Source organism: Cajanus cajan, chromosome 10 (genome assembly GCF_000230855.2).
Source record: "Cajanus cajan strain Asha chromosome 10, NIPB_CcT2T_4, whole genome shotgun sequence".
In the NCBI taxonomy this organism is placed as follows: domain Eukaryota; kingdom Viridiplantae; phylum Streptophyta; class Magnoliopsida; order Fabales; family Fabaceae; genus Cajanus; species Cajanus cajan.
The window spans coordinates 49,620,937-49,648,410 of record NC_138526.1 but is presented as its reverse complement, the minus strand read 5'-3'; the positions used below and the strand labels follow the sequence as shown (position 1 = coordinate 49,648,410).

Sequence of the window (27,474 nt, the reverse complement as noted above, 5' to 3'; positions counted from 1 at the left end):
TACTCCTACCTTGTCATTCACCTACTCCCAAGTCTCACCAATATTATTAGATGGTTTTGTTATAAAAGCGTTAATTTTCTTTTTCGTAATTAATATCAGTGATTAACGTGGAAGAACATGATTAGGTTTGTGAATAATTATAGTAGAACGTACGAACAGCAGCAGATTCCAACTGGCACTGCAGGCAGCGATGGATAAGGGTTACCACTTACCACGTCACCTCCCTCTTTTTCTTCCTAACAAATAAAATCACATGTTTAACTAACTGACACGTGTCAGTTCACCAATCCTTCTCAACGTTTGGCTAATTATTTTATTTTTTAGGATTAATATATAAAATTAAAAAAAATTAATTAGAGTATATTGAAATTTTAAATTGTAATTTAATAAAAAATATTGTATATAATTATAATTATATTAAAAATACTATTTCATCAATTAATAATATTTTATACATATAGTAAATAAGATATATATTAACAATGTAAATAATTTTCAGACTATCATCCATATTTTTTTTTTTGGCAGAGACTACCATTCAATTATTGTTTACAGTAAAAATATTAAATTTTATAATAATTATTTTAAAATTTATGATTTCTAATTGATTAATAATGTATTTTTTTATACTAACACATAAAATTAAACGAAACATGAGACAATTTGTTCTTATCATTTCATTTAATTCGATTACTTTTTATTGATTTCACATTTCATAACAATATAAATTAGCCTTTTTTAAAACATAAATTCTTTATTTTACTTATTTTTGTTCTTTATATTTTTAAAAGATAATATGTTCTCAATCTGTTAATAAACACTAAAATTACATATTCTTAAGAAAAACTTGGCATTTTCACTATCTAAAAATTATTCAAACTATAATTTGTTTTAAAACAAAAATTTTGTAAGGAAATGTTATGAATAAGAAAAAACCTAAATACAGCCCAAACAACCTGCGATTCCGGTTCCCCCTCACCTTTATGCCCTTCTCTTTCTATAACAACACCAACCTCTCACAACCAACTTCGTCTTCTTTCTCTTTCGCAATGTTCTTAACTCTCTTTTCCGTCAATGGTGCAAACATAAATTGTACAGTTCCACTCCCTTCCCCTTCTCCTCCCTTTTGTAAATTCATCCCTTAATTCTCCCTTTCTTTCAATTTCTTCATTTCCCACTTCGTATTTGTACAGTTAGGGTTGCAGACAATGAGAAACACAGGAATTTGAGGGGGATAAAAATCAGATTTTGATTAGTGGGGTTCGGAGAAAGTGGCGAAAATGAACATGGGTGCTACCGAGGAAGAAGAATCGGCTGCAGAACTTGTCCCCCCTGCGGAAATCGATTGGCAGAAGCTGGACAAGTCCAAGTTTTTCTGCCTCGGCGCAGCCCTATTCTCTGTGGTTTCCGCAACCCTATACCCCGTTGTTGTGTTGAAAACGCGGCAACAAGTTACGCCTTCTCAGCTTTCTTCCATAAAAAACGCGTTTTGGTTGATCAGAATGGAGGGTTTTAGGGCACTGTATAGAGGGTTTGGCACTTCTCTGATGGGCACAATCCCTGCTAGGGCTTTGTACATGGCTGCCCTTGAGATCACCAAGAGCAATGTAGGCACTGCCACTATTAGGTTAGGGTTTGCTGAACACACTGCTGCCACGATTGCCAATGCTGCTGCAGGGTTGAGTGCAGCCATGGCAGCTCAACTTGTGTGGACCCCAGTTGATGTTGTTAGTCAGAGGTTGATGGTTCAAAGTGGTGTTTCTAGTTCATCAACTCAATATGTTAATGGAATTGATGCCTTTAGGAAAATTGTCAAGAGTGATGGGGCTAGAGGGTTGTACAGGGGATTTGGGTTATCAATTTTGACCTATGCACCTTCAAATGCTGTTTGGTGGGCTTCATATTCTGTGGCACAGAGAATGGTGTGGGGTGGGGTACGGTGGTACTTGTGCAAGAAAAACGGTGGTGGTGAGAGTGAATATTTGAGGCCGAATTCTAAGCTAGTGATGGGGGTTCAGGGAGTGAGTGCAGCAATGGCTGGTGGCATGTCTGCTTTGATAACCATGCCATTTGACACCATTAAGACAAGGCTTCAAGTGTTGGATCATGGACGCCGTGGACCAACGGTGGTGCAGACAGTGAGGAATTTGGTTAGGGAGGGTGGTTGGATGGCATGTTATAGAGGGTTGGGACCTAGATGGGCTTCAATGTCTGTCTCAGCAACCACTATGATCACTACTTATGAGTTCGTTAAACGACTTTCCACCAAAAATCAAGAGGTTTTCACTTAATAACAACAAAGAGAAAATACATAGAAGGAGAAGGGTTTTTCTCCTCTCTTTTTCTTTTGTCAAAGTCCTCTGCTTATTTTCTTTTCAACTTGTCCCTTTTTTTCTTTTCTTTTTCTGCCTTCTTTAGCCAGGTTGACTGCTTGATCAGTGTGAAGTTATTGGAAGTCATTTCTTATGTGTATATTCTGAATAAAAATTATTCTAACATAGTTACATTAACACGAGCTGATGTGGTTTCACATCCTGCAACAATTTCAGACAAGATAAATATGAAACCTTGAGATCCTTTGGATTTCAATACTATTATAAAGATTGTGGTAGGTAGCTATCTAATTAAAGTCTTGTCTACTATACAAACTACGGAGGTGTTTCCAACAAGAGCGCTGTGAATTGGTATTGCAGCCACTGATCACAAATTAGGAATCTTGTATTTTCCAATGAATAGAAAAAGGCTCATATTTTAAACTCAATAGATTAAACTTGAAATCTACATTGAAAATTAAAATTCTCTAGTCTTCATCCAACAGTTCTAATTTACTAGATACTCTATGCGAATACGTTAAATCCACGAGGGAGGGAGTCAATTACGTGGGTTTGGTTTGTCGTGGGTAACCACACTCTGCATGTTTCAAGATTTATAAATTTATTATTCACAATGTGAATGTAAGAATGTGATATTCCATATTTGTCATTCACTTTGAAAAGGATATATTTTCATGCAAATATAAACGTTATTTTCAAAACTATAACTCTTATTTTTACTCTTACTCTTTTTATTATTAGAATTTTAAATATATTCTTAAAAACATTAAAAATTAATTAAACATATTTTTAGAATAATTTAAAAGTGATATTTTTAATTATTAGTAGGGTTGAAATATTTTGAGTTTTTATATATTTTGTTTAAATACAATATAAAATAAAAAAATATAAATAGTAAAGTTACAATATGTAAATCAAGTGAGATAATGTATAATTATAAAAAAGTAAAATAATCTTAAATAAATTTTATTATAAAATAAAATAGTAATTATTTATAACAATAAATAATGGAGATATTTTTTCCCTCAACTACTTTTGATCTCCATTTTTAATAGAACTATTTTGTTCTTCAAATGAAAACTTCTGCTAAGTAATACATTACATTTCTACCACAAATAAAAACTTCCATTAAGTAATTATACATTACATAATTGTTCTCAAAATCATTAATTTTTTTGATAGAAAGTGAATAGTAACACAAAATGTCTTGACTCTACTAATTATCAATAAAATTGATGATAATTAATTTTTTGTATACATATAATTTTTTTCTTCTATTTTATCCTTAAAAGATATGATAAGTGAGAAAAAATTATTATATAATAAAAATGTATAAATCTCTAAAACAAGTGAAAATTAAAGGGCAATAAACCATTATGTTGGGTGGAATCAAAGTTCCATCTATATATCTATTTATTTATAATATAAAAATTGAGTCACAAAGTGTGACATTGCCACATCAAATTTCTAAAAATTTTAAATTTTGTCACGTTAGCTATTTTGCTTATGTGGCATACTCTTCACAATACATATTTTGCTACACAATTTGTTGTCTTTTTTTACGACTAAGGCTACCGATGTTTTTCAATGGAAATTTTGAAACAAATCATATTCATTGGTTACTAAAATCTCATTAAAACCTTTCTATATCATTCTTGCAATCATATCTCTCTCCTCCACCTTCCCAATGATAGTTTTGCATTTTGTGTAACAACATTAACCCCTATAATCATAAGTTACAGACTTTCTCTATTGATTATATGAGTGAGTTACTTTTAAGAGGATACACCCTCCTTAAGTTCTCGACTTGACCACATTGTATTTGTAAGTTATCTATGTGATATTATCGCATCAAATTTATAAAAATTATAGATTTTGTCACATTAATTTTTTTGCTTATGTGACATACTTTTCTCAATACATATTTTGTTACACAATTTGATAATGTCTTTTTTATGACCTAGGTTACCAATGTTTTTTATGAAAATTTTGAAATAAATTATATTCATTGGTTACTAAAATCTCATTAGAACCTTTCTATATCATTCTTTCAATCATATCTCTCTTCTACCTTCTCAAGGATAATTTTACATTTTGTATTCTAACATTGACCCTATAATCATAAGTTGCACACTTTCTCTTATGAATAAGTTATCTTTTAAGTTCTCAATTTGACCACAATGCGTCCATAAGTTTTTCAAAATTGTGAATAATAATAAAAAAAATTTCTCCATAACTAAGATAATCTTCGTCAAAGCGAATAACTTCCTGGAATCAACTATCAAGCTTCAAAATGGTACTCTGTTTCTAATAAAAATTCTCGTTTGATGTGATGAAAAAGTCTAAACTTCTAGACTTTGCTTCCCCTCACTCTAAAGCGAGTATAAAAATTAAGATGCTAAAATGTCATCCCATTCATTTGGTGCAAATCTCGTAGTACTTCCATTTCTATATAATTAAGGTGACAAGAGATTATAGTCTCAACCCACTAGGTTAACAAAATCACGTCAATACCAACACTACAAAGATTAACTTCTCCATCTTTTTTCATTTAGACGTGAAAATGTATTCATATGTGGATTGTTAACATAGCTTCAAACACGCTCTTATATGGAGCTTATGCTGTCGCGGTTCCATAGTTAGGGCAAGGATTGAAAAAAATTAACTTTCCCAACTCAATAATGCTCCCATGAAAGCATCAAATGACGAGCAGGCTACACGACCAACACAGCATAATCCCACATAAAAGACAAGAAATCTACTCGTGTCAAACAGAAAGACTATCCATCAACTACATCTAGAAAGAAAAACATTAACCAGATCGAACAAAGTGTTCCCATGATGGAAACTTGCTTAGCGAGCTCTCTTGTTACTGCATGATGGACACTTGTAGTGCTTGATATGCTCTGCCCTAGCAGGGGTGATCTTCACGCATTTTCCATGGAACCACTTCTCACAGATGTCACAGCAAATCCAGAATTCATCAGTACCATAATTCTCACCACATGCCCCACACAAGGTTTCTCCATGTTCATCATCATCTTGCTCTTCTAGTCCTTCCTCCTCATCTTTTGCTTGTAATGCCTTTGACTGTCTACCCTGGGTTTCAGAAGCCCGCTACTCCACCAACCAACAATTTCACAAGAACATAAATTATCTAAAGAGTAAAAGGGAACCACAAACAAGATAACACTACCCACACAAGTCAGATATTCTCAACCTCCTAAAAATATTTGCAAGTGCATATGCAACTATGCATAACATAGTGACCCTTCCGTTAACAGCCACACTTCATTCATGCATTAACAGGAATGAGATGCTGCTACCAACATTCTATACATTGAATTCAAAAATAACAAAAAAGACATGATATATAATTACAACATATTAGGATCCTTTATTCTCTTTTTATTCACCATCCCTTGTAGGGTGGTGCTAGCAGTTGTAAATCCTAATATAATCAGAGTGCATCAACCATTCAATACTCATTTGCATGCCATAATTCTTCAGAACAAATTCCCCTTACAATTACAAAGCTTCCAAGAATTAACCAGTGCAACTAATATATTTATCCTATTTCATTTTTTATGTGAATGTGAGGTCGAAACTAATAATACATCATATGCAAGGCTACGGATATAAAGTTCTTTTCTTATCAACAAAAATGTAATTGTAGCACCTCTGTCTTTTAGAACACATGTTATGATGGAAAGGACAAATTGTAACAAGATTGTGCGAGTTTAATAGAGATTGTTTCACTCTAGCTACTTTCTTGGGAGACAGTCCATAATGAGGAAGATCACTTTTATTTGATCTAAATAATTGTTTCATTTTGGTCTTGCTCAAAGCAACCAATTAAACTAGTTGCTATTTTTCTTCTTATTCTTTTATTTCTTTTCCAATTCAGTGTCAGCCAGTTTAAATCATTACAGTTAATACTAAGTTTTTGCACCTTGTCCTGGGTAAGACAGACAACTGAAAAAATTAAGCTGCAGCTACAGTCCTTTTTTCTAGCCTTCATATAACCTTTCATCTTGATGCATGCACCATGCCAACCCACTTCTCTATTTTATTTTTATTTAGAGCAAAGGGGATAATAAAGAAATTAAAAACTGCAAAGAGAAAAACAAAGAAAACACAATCCATAGCTTTCTATATTTTAGGTTAAGGGTTGTATCTACTAAACTCTAAGATTTCTGATAATACTTTTCAAGATGTTAATAAATCTATCTCCTGTAGATGGTTATAAAGATTTAATGCACATGTAATTTTATCTGAAAACAGGCTACACATGAAAAACATCCTAATGTTTTTCACAACAGTTCAGAGAGATAAGTAATTGTGAACAACTATTTATTTGTCATGTAGAGATGTGAGGAGAAAATATCTTTTACCGCTTTAGAGTAAGACTTAGATTTGCTGCCACTGTTGTTTGAAACTGAAGACTTCTCTTTAACTTGTTTCTTTGCTGCACCACTAACAACTTCAAATATTGTTGGTAGTTCATTGATCATACCGAATAGTCTTTTCCTGTATTACAAATGCCAAATCGTCTCGATTAGGAAAAAACATATACAACATTATGAAGTATCAACAAGAAATACAGACTACTAAATGATGACTGGAGAATATTGATTGTGGCTGCTAAATAAAAAATTACACGTTATTCTATGTTTCACCATCTTTGCACCTCTCCATGGCGGACAACTGCTTCAGTAATGATTGATCACTTTTTAGAAAACAAAATTACAAATCAACTAAGATAAAACAGTGATGTAACAAAATAATTATTGAAAGGAAGAAATTACTTGTACTAAACAAGAAGAAAACTCATACTTAACTGAGGAAAAAAAATAAGAATTAAACCTACACAAAGTCACAAACTTGACTGAACCAATGTGATAAATTAGACAAGTATGACATGAAATATAAGAGTTATGCTCTGTAAAATATACCTGTCAGTTTTATCAAATCCAAATCTGGCTCCAAAATAAAAGGCAAGGGCAAGTAACCATGTGTCACTATGAACAGCAACTAAAGATAACCAGTCTTTTTCCTGCATGCCATCCCTAGCAAAGTTAATGCCCAGGACAGGCTCAGGAAGCTCTGGAGGAACTTCTTCAACAGGTAAATTTACTTCCCAGTGCTCATTAGGTAATCCATATAAGCACAAATTCTCCTTCTCTGAAAGAATAAAATAACTGAAATGTTAAACTTATACAAAATAAAATAACTACAAAAGAAAGCAAGTTAATATGTGCATAGCATTGCGATTAAACAGGAGAACCAGTATAGGATGTATGCAAGTCTTACAACATATATAAAGAATAATAAGAAGCAATTCCATGACTAAAAATAGGAAAGAGAAGGTAAAACTGTATTGAATTGTATTATTAACTCATGGATTATAAGTGTGATACGTGAGACAATAAAATGAAAATGATTCCTATTCTAGTGAATTCCCATTGCATGCAATCTGTTGAGAAGGAAGAGAAACAAGTTTGTTGGAGTAAGAAAGACATGCGGGGTACGTGCAAGGGACGTGCAGGTATGTGCGGAGGATTTGAGTTGTTTAACACTAGTAATCTACCACAGATGATTGAGGACAGTAAACTGTCATTGTCAATTGAAATACAAAAAGAGATCACTGGGAACCTAGTTCTTTTTTTTTTTTTTTTTTAAAAAGATAAAGATAAAATCATAACAAATTACAATAAATTGACCAAGTTGACATCCTTACTACAATGAGAATCAAACATTAAAACAAGTAAAACAGCTATGCTGACATATTGACCTAATTGCAGTAATTACTCAAGGGGCAGTAACTGCAAACCACTAAAAGAAATAATACAAACTTAAAATCAAGGTAACTTACCAGGATCACATTGGCTGTAGAAATCTTCAACATCTGCAACAACATGAACAAACCCAAAAAAAAAAATTTAAATACAAAAAAAAAAACTTTAAAACCTTCACATGCAGAAATTTAAAAATAAATAGAAAAAAAGGATCAAAATTTATCATGCAAGTTGAAATTCTTGCAGGTGCAGAAAATAAAAGAAATGACTTTAAAAATTGAATAAAACTAAGGGGATATGCAGACACACAAAAGTAATTGCTGGCAGGTTAATGTCTCATTCATGAACGAAAATGACAAGAAGTATAAGAAAGAAACCGCTACAGTAGATCAATGAAGAATCAATCCATTGCCATGATTTGTGATTTATGATTATTTTTTTAATTTGTTAACTCATTATGAAAATAAGAAAGAAAAAAGGAACATGCATATGCAAAGAAGAGTATTTGTTAATGAATTAATTTGATTTGGTAGTGCATGGCATGCAAATGGAATTGGAAAATGTTAGTACCGCTGGTAAGGGCCTTGATGATGCCCGCTCTTCGGCCCTTGAAATCCTCAAATATGTCTTCTACAGAGCGAGTTCGCGCTTCCATTCTCAGAGACACTGAAAACGGTGTCGTTTAGCCTCTCCCTACACACACTACACAAATTTTGAGAGAGAACGAATTGCAGAGAGAGATATTATGTTATGTGCTGCGTTTGTTTCAGTTTAATGGACGACTCTATTTTATTTCTTTTGCATTTTGCATGATATATTTGCTTCGATCCTATGTGCTCGCTTCCACTACAATCAACTTAGGACCTGCATGCTTCAACGGACATCAATTATCAATTATTATTTTAATTTTAATTTCTTTTTTCGTCCTACACAAATACATGCAATTATGCAATTGTGGGACCTAGCCAGTACCCCAACTTGCAATCATGCCTTGTTTCCTATTATTATTACTTAATTATATACTAAAATCTCAAAATGTTCCTTTTTTTCCTTTCATAATAAAAAAAATTATATTATATGATTCATATAATGTACTTATTAAAAAAATTAACAAAACTTGTTATACAAGATAACTCGTCACTAAATGACTGTGTAATACACATATTATTTATTTTATTTTTATTTACTTGTCAGAATTGTTTTTTTTCTTTTTTTATCATTATACCACTGGTCATAAATATACTAATCTATGAAAAAAAAATCACGGTTTTAGTGAAATGTTTTATCTCTAACTTTTTTCACTCTACAATATTTCAAACTTAAAATTTTATTTAAGGAAACATATTAATTATCTATATTGTCTTTAATAAATAATAAATAAGTCGATTAAATAAATGTTTTTGCCTGATATAATAACAGGTGTTTATAACATTTTATAAGAGGATGAGAACAAAAATTTAAATTTCTCAAATTAATAGTTGGTATGCTATTGTTTATCATCTTCCGAGCAAACAGTTTAACACCTTCATATGACAACGGCAATAATTCATGAAATTTATATTCTGGTTACTTATATATAATAATATCTATAAAAAAATTTCTTTTTCTATTTTAAAAAAAATAATTATACTCCTATATTTATATTTAATTATTTTTTACTAATATATCTAAAGATAAAATAGGAAAAAAAGACATACAATAACTATTTTTTATTTAATTTTTTTTCAGAGGCACAGTACCTTTGTTAATCGCTAGTTTCAATGAAATCAATATCCAATATGAAGTTTTAACAATATCGTAAAAGCCTAACAAAAAATTGGAGGGATATATAATCAAATATTATATAAGAGGTGAAATGCCGTAGTTCTGAGGAAAGAAGAATGATTGGTTCATAGAAAATATCGGAACCTCCAAAGCAGGATGTCAACGGTGAACAGAATTGTTTTCAACAAAGCATCGGTATATGAGGTGGTGACATTAGAAACCAAACATTAGAAATCATATATACGCATTTCAACAAAACATGTTGCAGATATGGCATTAACTTGGAAAAAACATTGTTTATGACGAGTCAGTTTCAAACAACTTTAGGGTATACAATAGGTCCATGAAGGAAAATCAAAAGAAACAAGAATAACAACGACATATTAAATATGAGCCAAGGATGACTACCCAGTGGAACAACACAAGAAAAATTGTGTGTCCAACAAGTCACATCACATGTAGACAGATAGATGGTGCTGAGTGGTGCCACCATCCTTATCTGCTGTATAATTCTTCATATCCCTTGCAGCATATGTGACATGATCAGCACCATTCATGTAGTTTTGTTCCATTTGATGCATTTTAGATTCTGCACTCAAATTCATGCGAGTGAGGCAGTGATTTGCTGAAGTAAGCTTTGATTGTTGGAGCTTTTTAGTGTTGAGAAAACGACCACCAGCGCCTCTAGCTCTCTTTATTGCATGTAGATGGCGCGACTCATGAAGATAAGGCTGCACAACAATATCGTTAGAGTAGTTTAACAGAATTTGTTCTTATAAAAGAAAACATATTAGAGAAAACTTAGATACAAGATCATAGATATTGCTGGTTTTGTTTTACAATTAGAATTGAAGTTTCTCAGCAATACATATTGACATTATTATTAAGATAAAACTCTAATTCTTAATAGAGAATAGCATCAACAACACCTATATTACTGCATGTAAGTTTTATTCAAACATAAATACACTAACTTTTCGATCCTTGAGGGGTTTGCTATGCGCTTCAAGTTTTGCTCGATACTGTCTTCGCCTCAGAATAGCATGGTACTGCTTTGAATTCACATATATGGGTTCTTCTGTAACATCCAGTGGCAGAGGAATTCGAACAGGAGCAGGTTCCACTGGCTGGACATGAGGAATCTCATCAGATTATTTTGGAATTCGTCTTGATGCCAAATCTTGTAACTAGCTACAAGTTTCATGGTTTTATTGTGCAGGGTAATTAATTAATTTAGAGAACTATAACAGTTTAGGAACATAGCTCATGAGAGAGGATGAAGAGAAAATTGTAAGAGTTGTAAATTTGGTACTGTTAGAATGAGAAAAGTTGATTACATCAACACATTTACATGACTTATACCGGGAAAAGGAAAGTAACTAATTACCAACTAATTGCTAACTAACTATATGTCTAACAAAAACATCATATAAGAAATCCAAATAATTGATGCTTGATTAGTACAATACAACCCTACTATAGATAGAATGGCTGCTTTCTTTTTCAATCAACTGTGGAAAAAGACAAGAAGAATATACTTGTAAACATTGCCTGACTTCTTATTTTAAGGTGAATCTCAATATTCCTGAGCAGAGAAAAGATTACTTAAATAAACAGTAATGAAAATATATGAATAATCTCTAGAGTACTAATTACCTTTGACTTTGGACCATATGCAGCAGCCATTTGGCCAGTATAGCATGAGTCAGCATAGTGAAATGCAAGATGAGCCTGAAACCCAAATTTAATAAAACATATGCATATATCTTCCATCCACAAGAACATGAGGATATATCTACTTACAAGTGATTGGCTATGATTCAGTTGTGGAGGAGGGAAGGTGAAATCCTGACTCCCCATAAATGACCTGATGGCACATCCCATACTCTTTTCTCCAGTACTACCAAGTGTTGAACCAATTGAACTATGATAGACAGAAATTTGACCTAGTATCCAAACCAAAGCAAATACTCATCAATTTTTTTTTATCCGTAGGAACCAAACTTGGTACCAAGAGATTTATAACACTCATACACCCTGTTCAACCAATTGAGCTAAACTCTCATATTAAATACTTATCAATATGGTTTAGTAAGTAACATGCTGAGCATTTGACATTGATTCAACTATCTAAGACAAATTCCAACTCTTGGAATAAAAACTTCTATTGTAATTTTTATCCAATAAACAATGCTAAGTGAGGAGATAGTGCAACACGGGATCACAATCATAGACCTGAAATACTCCATTTCCTTTCTATTACCAGTAAGAAACATATACACCATTTAACAGAGAGAAATGACAAAACACCAGCTGATAAGCACAGGCATTCAGAAATATACAAAAAAGACAGGGTTTCGATCCAAATACCGGATTGTGCTGAACCAACTTCCGGATAAGATTGATCAGTGGATTGAGTTGAAGATGAATCCTGTTCTTGGAATTGAAAACTCGGTGTCTTGCTCTTGTGGTGTTGTGGTGGCATAAGCATAACATCCACTTTGAAGCTCAAACTTGTGGACATAGAAGATTGTTTGACTTCAGATTCAGAAGCCCCCCATGCTGGGCATCCAGGAACAAAGGGGGATGTTGAATGAGAAGAAAATAGAGCAGAGTCTTTCTCGCATAAGCAATTCATTGTTTTCCACACTAGCTCAAAGCTTAACACTTAGAACAACAATCCACTTACCTTCAAAAAAGGAAATTTGATAAATAGATATGAGAATTGAGAATTGGCTAAAAAAAATAATGCAAGAACCAAACACTATCTATCAAGATGAGTTCCATCATCTTAAGCTCCAATTACAAGGGAAGAAAAAAAGAAAGTAAAGATAAATGAAAAAACAAGGAAGGTAGAAAGAAGAGAGACCTTGAAAATTGGATAGGATGAGAAGGTGTGCATGTTTTCTTCTTGTGCCTTGAAACTATGTAATGTAAGCTTAGAAGAGACTTTCACTCACTCACACACTTGAATGACTCCATCACAATCATTGTTTCGGTCTTTTTGGTCTCTTGGCTTTAGTGCCAAGTCTTGACCCTTAAAGTGACGTCTACTTGCTGCTCTCAAAAACAATGCATTAACACACCAACTACTACACTCATCTGCCACCCTCCCGACTTATGTTAAAGACAAAATCATTTTTAAAAGTAAGAATCTATTTTTTAAAATATCTTTGATTTAAAAATAGTTTATCTTTATGCATTCCATTTTATCGTTTTGTTGTCCCTGTTGTTGTTCTTGCTTTGCAGGTTTTTAAAAAAATGAAAAATAGTAAAGGAGCGTCGCATCGCACTCTCTCATCTTAGTAAGATTTTCTTTTTTATTATTTAATCTTGAATGCCTCCAAATTTTTAGCCTAAGTCACGCTGCCAGACCCGTTTGTGTACTTCTTCTCATTTGTCTTTTTATTTTTTTATTTTTATAAATAATATTAATAAATTTTAATTTATATATTCTCCCCTCAGGAATGGAAATAGGCCAAACAACTTATTGAAAATGTCATATTTAAACTTTAAAAATAAAATTTTAATTATAAAGACAAACTCTAGACCTTTTGAGAAAATCTAGTAAGCTTACCGACGTATTTAAAATATAAAATAACATTATATATTAATTTACATATTAATATTTATATTTAATATATATATATATATGTACATATAATTAATAATAATATGTTTGATACTTAGGCTTATTAGTCTATCTATACCTACATGTCTATTGACTTATTTACAGTATGATACCAAACATAGCACATCTTCATGAGTCAAGTCAAACTTTTAAATAAACTAAAAAAAGAAAAGAAAAGAAAAAGCTTGTATTAAGTAAACAAACCGGACTCCGGTTTACTAACTTTTTAACAGGTTAGGATTAGATCAATCAACATCTGGCGTTGTCTAATATGTTTCTACCTCTAACTCTCATCACAAACCATATATAAATTACAAATGGTTTAGATAGTATCCTAAGTCCTATGATTAATAATGTAAAAAAGAACTTTAAATATATAAAGTAGGTATTATTATAATAGTTATAAGTTATAGATGAATAGGATAAAATTCATCATCAATAAATATTTTAATATATAAATTACATTATAAATAAAAATTTATAATATATAAATGTATTCAAATATATAGATTATATTTTAAATTTATAATAAATTATGAAAAGAAAAAGATGTGAGGGTAATGTATGAAATACACAAGCAAACAAAAGAAGATAAAAGAAATATTAATAAAGTTCAATATAATAAACACAATGTATCGTATCACAGGGTTATTTTCAACTATTAATATTTTTTAAAATAATAAAATTAAGCTTAAAACTGAAATTAAAAATAAATTGAAAGACATGAAGTTGAGAAGAATTTCTAAAGAATACTCTAGTTGAAAAATAGTCTCTAAAAAAATACTCATTTAAAATAACTATGCTATCCAACAGAATATTAGACAAACACCTTAGTAATTACAATACAAAATTAAATTATAATTAGCATACAAATTGGGATTATCAAGAAGGATAAAATTTTGGAAACTTCGCGAAAGACATCAAAAAGAAAGAAATAGCAACGGCATCATAAGAGTTGACACCTAATCGTCTTGTCCAATGTCGATAGATAATACTATTAATACATGAGTTTTGCGTAATTGTGAAGTAGAACATTTATTTTTTTTCATACTCAAGTTTTACCGCATTATCCTTATGCTTGTCATTTCATGGTTAAAAAAAACATAATAAAATTTGAGTTTATCTCTCTTTTTTTTTTAATCATAAGAGATTGTGTATATTGATGTTATGATAAAATTTGAGCGTGAAAAACATTGTATAGAGTTACATTTTTATTATTATTTTTTTTTACATTATCTCGTCACATCGAAGAAAAACACCTAAGTTTTAAAACTTTTCGACTTCATGTGGAAAAACTTTTATACTATATACATGCACTTAATAAAGAAAATGACAATTTTTTCACCTCACTATCTTTTGTGGCTCTAAAAGCGAGTTGAATATTCTACGTTGGTGCTAATGAGACATGCTGAAGGTGGTACGTGGAGAGCATGAAATAACGATTGAGTTTTAGTGTGGAGACGGAAAGCATGTCAGAACTAAGATATGCTAGGCTAAACAGAGCAAATTTCTTTCAAATAGAAGTTTTACGTTGTCCATCAATTGAAATTAATAATATACAATTTGAAATCATATTCCTAGGCGTTAAAAAGAAAAAGTATCCTACGCTACTTTCTAAATATCAATTTCCCAATTTGATCTTGCGACATGACCCTTGAAATTAAGCTTTACTTTCCTGAATAATAGGGCTGGAACAACTATTCACAAATGACAATTTGTCAAAAACAAAGGGTAATAAACTTTTCTTTTGAATTATTGAATATTGACACGGTTCTCTTCCTTTCTCCCTTTGAAAACAAAAAATCCTAATGAAGTTTGCAATCAGTATACAATTGACAATAAATTATAATTGAGTGACTGTCCTCCAGCGTTGATCGTTTACCCGTCATTATCAAAATTGTATGGTAAGAGCCTAAAGCAAACCAATCTTAACCAGGATTTGTGAAATGATAAAATCATTAAAAGGATATATGAAATTTACCAGTAATTAAACTAATACGGCATTAACCCAACGGTTGCAGAAATGTCTCGAGTGTCAGACGACTGGGCAGTAATAAATAATAAAAAGTAAATTTTGAATGGCATTAAAGAGGGGGGGAAAAAAAGAGGGATGAGAAAGGTCAATCTGAGTTAATCTATTACACGACCAATGCCTGAGAAACCCCAAAAGATGTATGGGTTAACACAAGGTCATAAAATCATATCCCAGAATATGTGAACTTGCCATTAATATGCAATATAAGACAAGAGATTTTCCCATGAGCTGCAGACATCCTCGTTTAAAACTTATCAGGACAACCACTTAGTTTATTATTTTAGAGCAAGGATTTGACTTGCCAACAAGAATGCCAATAGCCAAGTTGTTAATAATCCCGTCCCTTGAATGGCATTTCCTGTAAAATATCGATTTGTGAAGATAGGTTCCCAGAACATTAATAAGCACAAAAAGTTCCACGAAAATGTATATATCGGATTACAGCTAAGATGATTCAAATTCAGTTTGATATGGGTAAGGGAAGACACGTCATGTTCCATTAACACGTGCCAAGGAAGAATGTCCAACATGCATCAGGGTGGAGCATTAAACATGTAATAAGTTATTGAGATAGCTGATTTTATCATTGAATAATGATTAATGTACATACAAAAAAGTGGGTGTTCGTGTATGGATGATCAGGTGGAAATGAGAGAAAATAAAATATATGACAAATTATGTTATGAGAATTGAAGATATAGAAAGCAAAAAGGGGTGGAAATGGGATGAAAGAGAGAGTGGAAGTTTTTTCTTTATCATTTATCTTCCCACATGCTCAAGACGTGATGTTTTCTAATGACAGTAAATGAAAAGGGATCGAGAATAAAGATAAATAGTAAAATAAAATATAAGCAATTTCAATTAAATACCAATTAATAAAAAAAGTATTGAGTTCTTACAGGCAGATAACTCGGCATGTATAAAGCTTGCCTAGGATGACCAAGAAGCTGTCCATACTGCAATTAGATATTAAGAATTACCCTAAAGCACCAATATTTACATAACAGTCACAGTGAGATATTACATTCTACAGGTGATATTATTATACCTGCGGTCCATTCGGATGAAAATATGCTTGAGATTGCATTTGTGCTACCTGAGGATTATATATGATAGGTTGTGGACCAGCAAAAGTTGGTCCCATCTGCAAGCCATTAGCAAAATAATCAAGTTTGTTAACAGAACTAAGGCAAAAAGGAGATTGTTAAGCCGAACCCAATAGATCTGCAAAGCCTCTTATGCAAACTACATAAATATTAACCCCCCCCCCCCCCCCCCCAAAAAAAATAATAATAATAAATAAATAATTCAGCAAAAGGGGACATTTATGTTTATAGACATCAAGTAACTAGCAGAAAGTTTTTTTTTAAAAAAAAAATTAAACACCATAAGGTTGGATAACCAAAATGTTAGTCATAAATTGTACCAACATACAACATGGATATAATATTATAATATAATGGTACTGCTGTGGAAAACCAGGGTCACTTTGGCACAAAATCTAAATGATTTAGTCTAATGATGCTAGTCAAATTTTGCAGTAAACGTTATAGAAGTAACTCCACCCCAAAACTATGCACTTCTATATCTTCAATAAATGCTCTGAATGACTTACTCCAATACCCATGGGCATGCCTGGCATACTTGGTACAGTAGTTACGTTAGTTGGGAAGTAGAAGGAACTATCAGACACTGGAGTGGGGGGCCGTGTAGGCGACGGAACAAAACTCTTCGCATTAGGGTTAAGCTTGAATTCCTTATAACATTAAATGGAAAACAGTGAAGAGGAAACTCAGATATATGTCAATATTATAAAAGACCAGAATCAGCTAGTGAAAAATATTCCTTTTTCAAAAATTAAATCTTGAACTTTCACACCTTTGCATTGGGGTTGAGAGTCGATTTTTCAGAAGACAGTGAGCCAACTGATGAACTTGGAGATAAACCAGGACCAGAAGATGCTGCCATGCCTCCAACCAAGTCTGACCCAGATGGTGTCCCACGTGAATTTACAGATTTTGTTTCCCCATTAGCCTTGTTAGATGCAGAAGCCTCAATCAGATCTCCATGCAATCCCATCTTCTCATGAGTTTTTGATGAAGGGGCATAGGAGCTGGCAGCATGAGATAATACCCCTTTATCAGAGCCATCCTTCTTCAAGTAGAGTGGTCCCTGTGAATCTGCACCAGAATTTGCTAAGATTAGAGGAATACATATACGATGAAAGAAGCAGCCACCAATATTAAAATGTAGGTGATAGCTGCCATTCAGGAGTACTGAAAGTACCAACAGAAAGCTTTAGCACTTTCTTAATAATAAACAGAATAAGCATTTATATGAGAACGGTTTAGTTTCATTTGGCATCATTTCAGGCACAACACTTTAGATCGGCTTAAATTGTGGAAGCTAATAAAATATCTCACAGACCCTCATATTTTGACAGTTGAACATCCTCAGCTTGCTGCATCAATTAAGGAAAATAAGAATGAGATTTGGGAATGTTAGAACTAGTACCAATCGCATGGGATATTTACGTAGACACAAACTTAATTAGCAAAGCAGAAACTTCAACTCACAATCAGATTTTCTTCCTTGGTATTACCATTGTCCCCATGTTGATTACTATTTGGGGTCTCCTGAATCCTGTAATGTTGTTCGATATGAAAAATCATAATAAAGATGAAATTTATACTTTTAAGTTCGTAAATGACATATTGTGGAAAACAATAAAAAATTATTACATAGGAAACAAGTATATACAGAACATAAAAGGGCAACAAACACCTGCTTCCCCCATCCAATGATGAGTAACTTTTGGCAGGCAGTTCAGATGCTAACTGCATCACATGATCATAAGAACCAGAGCGGATTAAATCCACCCCAATAGTTGATTGAGATGATTGTGTGTGATCCTGCACACATAATTAAAAGGAGGTACTATGGTGAATATAGAGAGTAAAATAATTACTTCGTAAGAGAGGGAGAGGAAAGGGCAAAATCTTTAAAATTAACACTGATATCAACATTTTCCCGACAAGACTTGGAATTGTTGGATGCTCAAATTGTACCAATTTCAAAAGCATAAACTAGAGATTGCCATAACACTTTCAAATAGAATTTAGAGATGAACACATAACTCAAAATATAGTCACATGCCTGATTTTTTAATATTTTCTAAAGAAAATTTTACTAATCTTGTATCCACTATCATTAATCAGCCACTGTCATTAATCAGAAAATTTAAATGATTTCTCTCACCAAATTAATTTATTTCACCCACATTTAAATTTTCACAACAAAAAAAAATTGGCATATAATAATGTAATTTTACTTTGATATTCACTAGTATTTTGACACAGCAATATTTAATATATATTACCATGACATCCTCTCATTAATTAAAATAAAAGCAAAAAAATATTGTATCAAACCATTTGTGTTGATATAAAATTTCTTCACACTGATAATGCATACCAATTAAATTAATTAAAGAAGCATCCAGAGTTGAAATACCAATATACATGCATGAATGCATGATACACTTTTACAGCGTTAGCTATCCAGCAATATCATTAAACTCCAGAAAAGTTAGCAAGTTTTTAGCTCCAGCAAGACTAATAACAGTCAGTCTGACTACTAATAATTTAAAACACAGGACCAAAAAATAGAAGCAGAGTAGGAGACAACCAACTATTGTCTCCAATACGTGTTTGGTTCAGCTTATTTTGAAGAAATGATCATTTATTTTAGCCAACATTTTGAGAGAGCTTCTGAAAAAACAACTGTTACTTAACTTCCATTTCAGTGCATGCAAATTTAAATAAAACAATAAATAAATACCTAAAAATCCTAATTTGATGCTTTATCTAGGGTTCAAATGGGAGTAATATTGAGAGTTTAACACCCATACAACATAATGCCTTCTATGGCATTAATGGCTGCAATGTTTTGGGAGTTTAGGGGCATACAAAAGCTACTACATTGTAACAGAGACTGCTGAAATGACACTAGTACAAGAAACTATTTCAAATCAGATGTGAGGAAGTTATCATAGATCATGAAAGGGTTTTTATAATTGTTATTTTTTAAGACACAAATCAGATGGATTTTGATTGGTACTGATTATATTTATATTCTTTTGTTTCTGAGATCTAAGATGAAATGCTAGTTATATTTATATTTATTCATTTTTTGTAAATAAACAATACAATGATTTTATTGAAATAGTTAAACCAAACACATTTTCAATATTTTCATTTTCTGAAAATAGAAAATAAGAAGTTAAACCAAACGTATTTCAAAATTTGAAAATTAAAATTATTTTTAGAATATGTAATCAAAAAATGAAATTAGAAAACAGTTTCTAAGACCCTAAGCAATTATTTTTCCAGAAAAAGTCTCTTCATAACCAAAGATTTTCCAAATGCATGAAAATCTAAAAGAAACTATTTAGTTAAAATAAGGTACACACACAATAATGTAGTTCTTAGAATTTGGGTTTAAAACCTAATTCAACTTTACAAAACTAGCTTATTAGATGAGAACTATCAACGTCTAAATGCCATATCTCTAATCATTTGTTGGTCATATCCCTAATCCATGAGATCTCAACAGTAGTATTTAATGATAAAAAAAAAAAAGGACAAGCTAGTACCCTCCAAATGTGACAAATGATAAAGAATTACTAAATGCCACAATTTTAATAATTAAACAATGGATTGAGGTGATACCATGGAGGAGGAATTTAGCAATGTTTGAGCCCCATCATTTCCTTTTCCACTACTTATTTCATCAGACCTCTTATCAATCGAGCCAAATACACCACCAAAAGTTTCAGAATTGTGTGAATCAAACAGTATGTCTTCATCAAATCCACTGTCATCAACATGTTTACCCCTATAGACTGCAGAGAATCTAGTTTCTTCATCAATGTCAAAGTCTTCATGTAAGTGAAGGCCTCTTTCCTGTTGATAAAGATTGCAGTTTAAAGAATTCAAATAGACAATTAAACCAAAAACAACAGAAACTCACAAGCAGCAAAATAAAAATGAGAACAAGAAAAGCATTCAAGCCACTCTAACCTCTGCAAGATGAAGATCTTGGGTTTCCTCACCCTCAATTTCTCTTGCTATTCTTAGAGCTTGTTTTTCCAATTCTCTTGTTTGAGGCCCCTTTTCAAGCTTTGTTGTATAGAGTTCCTCATTGAATGTGCTTTTAACACCAAACAATGTCTCGTTTGTTTCAAACTGGTCCCATCCCCTTAAAAAATACAAAAAAATGAGGCCAACGTAAATAAATATGGAGATTCTGTGAAAAAATTGAAATTAGGAAAAGAAAAGAAAAAGATGAAAAAAATGCATATAAAATAATCGTAGTATTGTAGTGAATTCCATATACTCACTCAAACCTCCCTTAATAATTAAAGATATACAACAAAAATCCTATTTCCTTTTGCTACATCAAGAACATATTTATTGCCAAACTGTGCCAATGACCTTTTGATAATTCCTTGGGCAACATTACTTAGTTTCCATAAATGATTATGGACTGAAAGCCCAAAAATATACTGGAGGCAACACAAGAAAACAAACAGAATATCTATAAATCGTCAGACAAAACTTTCGTAAAATAAGATCCCAAATAAAGGTGAATGATCCTTAAAAAAAAATGGTTCCAAAAAGTCTTCAAGAACAGGAAACACATAATCATACATTCATACCTATATTTCTTGGTTTACGTTTCAAGATACTCAAAATCAAGTCTTAATCATAAAAACACAGGAGAATTTTTGTCAATTAAAAAAATGGAGAAAGATTGTAGACTAAAAAATCCCAATTTTATAAAGAGAATAAAAAGATTGTTGTCAACTCTGAAATCTACCACTTACAAGTTACAACTGAACTCTTATTTTAAAGAAAATTCCTATTGTAGACTAAAACCACAGTTTAGTCCTATAGTTTCTCTGCCTTTTAAACAGAGAATAAAGGCAACTAACTGTGCATATGGGCATCAAAATGTTAAACAAAGTAATATTGTTCACAATTTATTTTATAAAGGAAAAGAACCTATTCCACCGGCCATCAAATGTGTTTTCCAGTCCGGGGCATTGTGGATCATCTTCATCAGGTACCCAGGGTTTTAATTCTCTCTCTAGCTCAACGTGACGAGATTGAGATATCAATGAATCAACCATGATTTCCTGATGCATATCGTGGTGAGATTCATTAGGTAAGCCATCCCTGGAAATAGCAACATCCTGCCATGATTTACACACCAAAAATTTCATCAGCAAACAAGTTGTCAATGTGTTAAAAGTACTTCCCCTATCCTACAATTCTGCAAAACTATTGTTGATTATACAGCATCCCAACATAAACTCGTAAGATTGCAAATATATAGCATAAGTACGAATTTCAAAGTAGGTTGCACTTGCACATTGCAAATAGTTGAAAAGTAGCAAACCTGTGCTGTAACTTGGACAAGATCTTTGGCAGGTATAATTAAAACCTGTGAAGGGGGCTTGCTAACAAACTCTGCACCAGATTTCTGTCCTCGTAAAGAACCATCCTTTATTAAGCGAGCCATTCTCAAAATGATTCCTATAATAAGATGATATAAGAAGCAGAGTCAGTCAAATACAAGGAAGTCAAACTGAAAAGAACACAGAAACATAAATTCTGGAATCGTAAAACAAAGCATAAGATTCTACAAAATTTATAAAATTCATATATAGGTGCATATAAATTCATGTATATATGCATATAAGCTAGCATAAATAAGAGAGAAAAATACATTATAACGCACAAAAAAAACTTAAGCTTAATTTCTTAATCATAGATTCATAAGAATAAGAAACTTAGAAACTGAGTTTGGGATTGACATCTTCAATCAGCCAAACACCGGAACAGGGATACTGTCAAATGCGAACCAGTGAATCAGAAAAATAACTCACAGCAACAGTAGCACTGAACCAGAACAAATGAACAATAGATAGCAGAAGCGAGAACACAAAGAAAGAGAACCAGTGAACCACAAACAGAGCCGCAGAGACAGAGGAACAAACAGAGAGATAGAGTCAGAGATGACCTCAGACGTGGTGGAGAAGAGCTCCAGACACGGCAAAGGAGAGCACCGGTTGCAGTGTTTCGGCAGCAGTTTTGGGTTAGGGTTTGAGAAATGTTGTAGAAGACACATCGAAGTCAGGAAAGGCATTTTTCTTGAATCTTAGTGTTGGGCTAGAGTATAGAGTAGCTTGGTTTTGGCCATTGGGGCTTGGATTTTGCAGCCTTAGGTTTTCAGAAGCCCAAAACAAAAACAAAAAAAAAATGAAAATTAAACTTGACCCAAAACTTGAAGGCTGACGCAAAAAAAGAAAAGAGGGAAAAAGACTGGCCCAGCAAAAAAATTGTTTATTCCACCGTTTCTGCAGTCGTACACAGTTAGTTTAAGTGTTCAACAATTCTGGTCATGAGCAATTCTAACCATGGACAAACACTCCCAGGGACGGGAAAAGCTACATGATTCTACAAGACATGCAATTCTAACTACCATGGTCAAATACTCTAACCTAAGGTAGTTAAAATCAAGATTATACCTAAGATCAAGAGGGAGGTGAAAACTCGTAACTCAGGGATCATAACTTGGATCAAAAGATCCTAGGTTCCTACCTAAAATACTTATATATAAAACATTAAACATGTATAAACATAACATAGATACCGAAAATAACCAATAAATTACAACATTAAACAAACTTAAATTAAAAATTCATAATCATAATAAATCATAATTTCATAATATTCAATTAATAGAATTAAAATTCATAATAATATGTCATGTTTTATTTAGTTTTTTTTACTATCATTTAGTTCACTACATATTATGTTATGTTTTACATAATGTATTATATTTTTATTACTATTGTTCTTATTTGTTTTTTTAATGCATTACATGGTGTACTTATTTATAGAGAGAGAGAGAGAGAGAGAGAGAGAAGCTAAACTTAACCCAAAATAGGGGCCTAATAACAGACTAAAACAAAAAAATAATAATAATATACACTTAAAATGTTGGGCCCATTAGCCCAATTCTCCCAACCCTAATCCTTTCTTAACTTTATCCCAAAGTGCCATCATGCAGAACACAGCTCACTACTGTCTCCCATCTTAAAAGATTTGACTGCAAATGTGAAGAGTAGAATGTAGCTTCACAACGACATAGAACCACACTGCTGCAGAGGCTCCTGTCGGTGACACAGGTTGTGGTGACAGCATAGCTTCAACATTATTAAGCTGCTGCAATGGCAAAGGGGTCGCAAATACGAAAGGAGATAGGCGCGCAGCAAATGGGAGTGTTCCTCAAATGGAAGGATTTTTTTTGGCCTTTTCAAGATCACAAGGGATCGACAATCATACTTTGCCAGAAAAATCGTGATTCTACTAAAATCCTGCCTCCCGGAACTTCTATCGTGATTTTAACAGCATTACTCTAACCTATAAAAAATTAATTACGAAAATAGGAAGCAGGAAATAACAAATTATTCATAAAAGAAATAAATGTCCTAAATAACAGGCTTATCCATTTTGCTTCAGTTAGCAGTGCAATAATACAAAAAAAAAGTCTTCAATATCACCAAAATCAATAAAAAGAAAATAACAGAACATAACATACCAAAATCTTTGTCTGCATTTGTTGCATGAAATATTCCAGAATATATGGATCCATTTTTCACCTGCACTTCCACCTGGTGCCCAATAAGACATGTTGTTACATATACTATTCGGTCACGGGAAGGACTCTCAAAACTACCACCTTTACTGCCAGTCACTGCACCTGTAACAACTAACAAAATATCCTACTGTGAATGCTGCGACAATTAAAATAAGAATACATGCAAGTCAGAAGTTTACCTGTATTTGCCAATCTGCTGGCATTTAATTTCCCATAAAGGATCTTATTCTCTGATTTAGTTGCCCCTTCTCTTTCAGATTTTCGGCGGCCATATCCATTGGAGGATTTAGGCTGCCCAGCTTGTTGCAAATTCATCCTCACTTACAGCCCCTTCCCCTCTAATCTAGAAAAAAAAAAAAAAATAGTAAATCAAAGACATACATTCTATGAAAGATAGCAAAAGAAAGAAAAAGTACATATTCATAAGACAATAATCCCCAAAGACATAAGATTCCAAGACAGAAAGTTATGAAATAAAGCTGATTTTCCAAAAGAACATAATAGAAGAGGCACTGCCGCAATGCCAATGGTAACTCCTAAATGGTATTTATTGAAGCTTAAATGACACGTGTTAAGAAAAAGACAAACAATATGACTCAGTCAAAAACTTGAGGATTAGGGGGGGAAGTATGCCTTCCCATACACATGACTGTGAGGGGAATGCCCCAAACACGACTGTGACGGCCATTTCCAAGTGGTATTCAAAAAAAGGCCTATATTATACAAATTATAAAAATCAAACTAATTACTCAGATAACAACAAATAAGTCTGGCTCAATGAGAAACTCATGTCTGGGGGGAAATTACCCAGTTACCCCTCCTGAGTCCCGTAAACTCCCATTCCAACCACAGGTGAAGTCCTGATATTACCTACCCTCACTCCCTTGAGGCAACGACCCTTTCTAACGCCCGTTTGAAACCACTTTTTTGCCAAAGAAAATAGATGGCACAACAGAATTAGGGGTGCTTTTATTCATGCATGGTTGCTTGGTAACACTGAAAGGGAGAGGCAAGAAATAAAAAATAAAAATAAATAAATAAATAAAAAGTGGTGGGCCCCATATGTTCTTTTCGCGCTGAGTACTGCACAAAAATATCCCAACACTTAATCGATTAAATTTTACAACTTAAATTGATTACATTTATTATTTAACAAATCGAAGCATATAATCGCATATTCATGCTCCATGGATGGCAAATTTAATCAATTGACATTCCTGAACAATCGATTGAAATTTCTAAACAATCAATTGAACCTTTCTAATCTATTGTAAATTGAAAATAATCGATTAAAAGAGGTGTCAACACCCATTGCAAGTGAGTTATTCCTTAAGGGCAAAAATGAAATTTATTTATTCTTATAATTCCTTTATTCTCTTAATCTCTTTCCATTCAAACAAACATTTTCACAACATTATTTCTCTTCTCTCTCCCTTCCATTTCTCTGGAACCAAACAACTCAATATTCTACTCTGGTCCTCACCTATTTCTTTCTACTTGTTTTTTCCTTCCTACCAAAGGGACCCTAAAACAGAATCCCATATAACCTCAAAGCAGAATCGCATATCTCTAACTTAAGAGTAACAAACTATTTATTATAATATACATGGCAAGGCTCTTTGAAAAACAAAGTTGAGCAGATGAATTACAAAAAATGAGAAACACAAAAAGCACCGTGTAGGAAAAACTATCACACATTGACAATGATCCTAGGAGGAGTTGCAGATTGGGGACGTTCTTTCCTGTGTTTTTGGTCCCCCGACGCATACATACGTGGCATCAACTCCGTACATTGCCGACGTATTTAAAGTTTGAAGCTGTTGATGGTTTAAAGCAAATAACATATAACGTAAATTCCATTATTTGAAACCCTAGAAGGAAAGGAAATATTGGAAAGTGAAGTGGCTTGTTTTTACAGTATTTAGAGTTCCAAAAGCAGAAAGAAATAGTCCGTGGTGGTCGTCCTTTGGGGTTGTCCTAAGGTGAAAACCCTAATTGGCGAGCAGTTTGAACAGCCTCAAAAGCATACATAGAAATAAATAGCTAACAGAATTGAATTGGAAAGAGAAAGCGCAGGTGAAGAGGAAGTAACGCAGCTACCTGTAAGAGGTTGATGAGAAGCTAATTGGCGGATACCAGCAGAGGTTGAGGAGAGGAGAGGAGAGGAGCTGAAGAGGGAAGGTTGCGTCGGTTAGGTATTGATTGTGATGGTTTGGAGGCTGCGGCGGTGGGAGGATGAAGTCGCCGGAGAAGACGACGGAGAAGGAAGCGGTGGAGGAGTATGGTTCTCTCGGTGTGATCGAGAGAGAGAGAGAGAGAGAGAGAGAAGAGAGAGAGAGAGTGGTTTTCTGATATTTAGAAGAAACAAAGAGCAACGAAGGAAGCAGAAACAAAACAAAAACCAATTAATTAATAAATTATCTGCTGCGCTTCGGAATATCCTGCTCCTGCGCTTTCTTCTTTCATTTTTTTTCTACTACTACCCATAATTCGAATCTATGAGTCCAACAATTTAACTTTAACTTCAACTTACCAAAATATTATAAAAAATAGTAAAAGTTAATATTTTACGTATATTAAATATTTATTATATATAAATACAATTTATAATAATTTATACATGTATATATATATTATATATTTTAATACAAAAAGTATATTAATTTAAAATTATATAAATAAATATTTTTAATAAATATAATTATATTTTATATTTATAATAAATAATTTATATAGAGATATGTGAATGTTTTTAAATATTGATAATTTATTTTTAAAATATTAAAATCTAATTTAAAAATAAATATTAATGTAAAAGAAATATATTGTATCTCCGTATATTTTTTATTTAAAAGTAAAAATAAAATAAAATATTATATTTCAACTTCTTTATAAAAAAGGTGACGATATGGGTACTAAAAGTGAGGTTAAATTCTTTATTCATGTAAATGAATTTATTAGTGAAATAACTTACTGGTGCACCACCAAGTAACTTACTTTTATGTTAATATAAAATATATAATTAATAATATATTGATTTATACAATTTAACTAATGGTTCATTAGTTTTATCAATGATCTATTAATTTAGTGTCGTGATTGAAATGATCATTGGTTTGATTCTAATAACACTGCTAAAAACTCTTTTGTGAGAAAAAAAATACTTAAAAACACATTCATTAA

General features: G+C 32.4%; 4 protein-coding genes across 6 annotated transcripts; 1 reads left to right on the top strand and 3 right to left on the bottom strand.

Annotated features, from left to right (window-relative positions):
- Positions 1-1,003: 1,003 nt before the first annotated feature.
- LOC109806113 (uncharacterized) lies at positions 1,004-2,530 on the top strand. The gene has a single exon (XM_020368479.3). It carries the CDS (start codon positions 1,281-1,283, stop codon positions 2,289-2,291), a length of 1,011 nt encoding a protein of 336 aa, XP_020224068.1. The 5' UTR covers positions 1,004-1,280; the 3' UTR covers positions 2,292-2,530.
- A 2,452-nt stretch (positions 2,531-4,982) lies between these two features.
- Positions 4,983-8,913, bottom strand: LOC109806701 (PHD finger protein ALFIN-LIKE 5). The gene is made up of 5 exons (XM_020369175.3): positions 8,702-8,913; positions 8,209-8,241; positions 7,289-7,517; positions 6,728-6,863; positions 4,983-5,450 (listed from the first exon to the last, which is right to left on the bottom strand). The coding sequence occupies exons 1-5, from the start codon at positions 8,784-8,786 to the stop codon at positions 5,187-5,189; spliced, it is 747 nt and encodes a 248-aa protein (XP_020224764.1). The 5' UTR covers positions 8,787-8,913; the 3' UTR covers positions 4,983-5,186.
- A 1,195-nt stretch (positions 8,914-10,108) lies between these two features.
- On the bottom strand, positions 10,109-12,994 carry LOC109806500 (nuclear transcription factor Y subunit A-3). Its single transcript, XM_020368921.3, has 6 exons — positions 12,765-12,994; positions 12,266-12,584; positions 11,699-11,841; positions 11,552-11,626; positions 10,870-11,022; positions 10,109-10,626 (listed from the first exon to the last, which is right to left on the bottom strand). Exons 2-6 carry the CDS (start codon positions 12,531-12,533, stop codon positions 10,348-10,350), a joined length of 918 nt encoding a protein of 305 aa, XP_020224510.1. The 5' UTR covers positions 12,534-12,584; positions 12,765-12,994; the 3' UTR covers positions 10,109-10,347.
- Positions 12,995-15,580: 2,586 nt separating this feature from the next.
- On the bottom strand, positions 15,581-26,672 carry LOC109806366 (polyadenylate-binding protein-interacting protein 3). 3 transcript variants are annotated; one of them, XM_020368739.3, is made up of 15 exons: positions 26,392-26,672; positions 24,471-24,634; positions 24,232-24,402; positions 22,024-22,160; positions 21,627-21,817; positions 20,643-20,820; positions 20,292-20,525; positions 18,346-18,473; positions 18,138-18,204; positions 17,989-18,022; positions 17,440-17,741; positions 17,177-17,317; positions 16,610-16,705; positions 16,461-16,517; positions 15,581-15,919 (listed from the first exon to the last, which is right to left on the bottom strand). In XM_020368739.3, the coding sequence occupies exons 2-15, from the start codon at positions 24,604-24,606 to the stop codon at positions 15,890-15,892; spliced, it is 1,902 nt and encodes a 633-aa protein (XP_020224328.1). In that variant the 5' UTR covers positions 24,607-24,634; positions 26,392-26,672; the 3' UTR covers positions 15,581-15,889. The 3 variants fall into 3 exon arrangements, with proteins under 3 accessions (XP_020224328.1, XP_020224330.1, XP_020224329.1); XM_020368741.3 differs by having other exon boundaries at positions 24,232-24,393; XM_020368740.3 differs by having other exon boundaries at positions 24,471-24,629.
- Between the last annotated feature and the right edge of the window lie 802 nt (positions 26,673-27,474).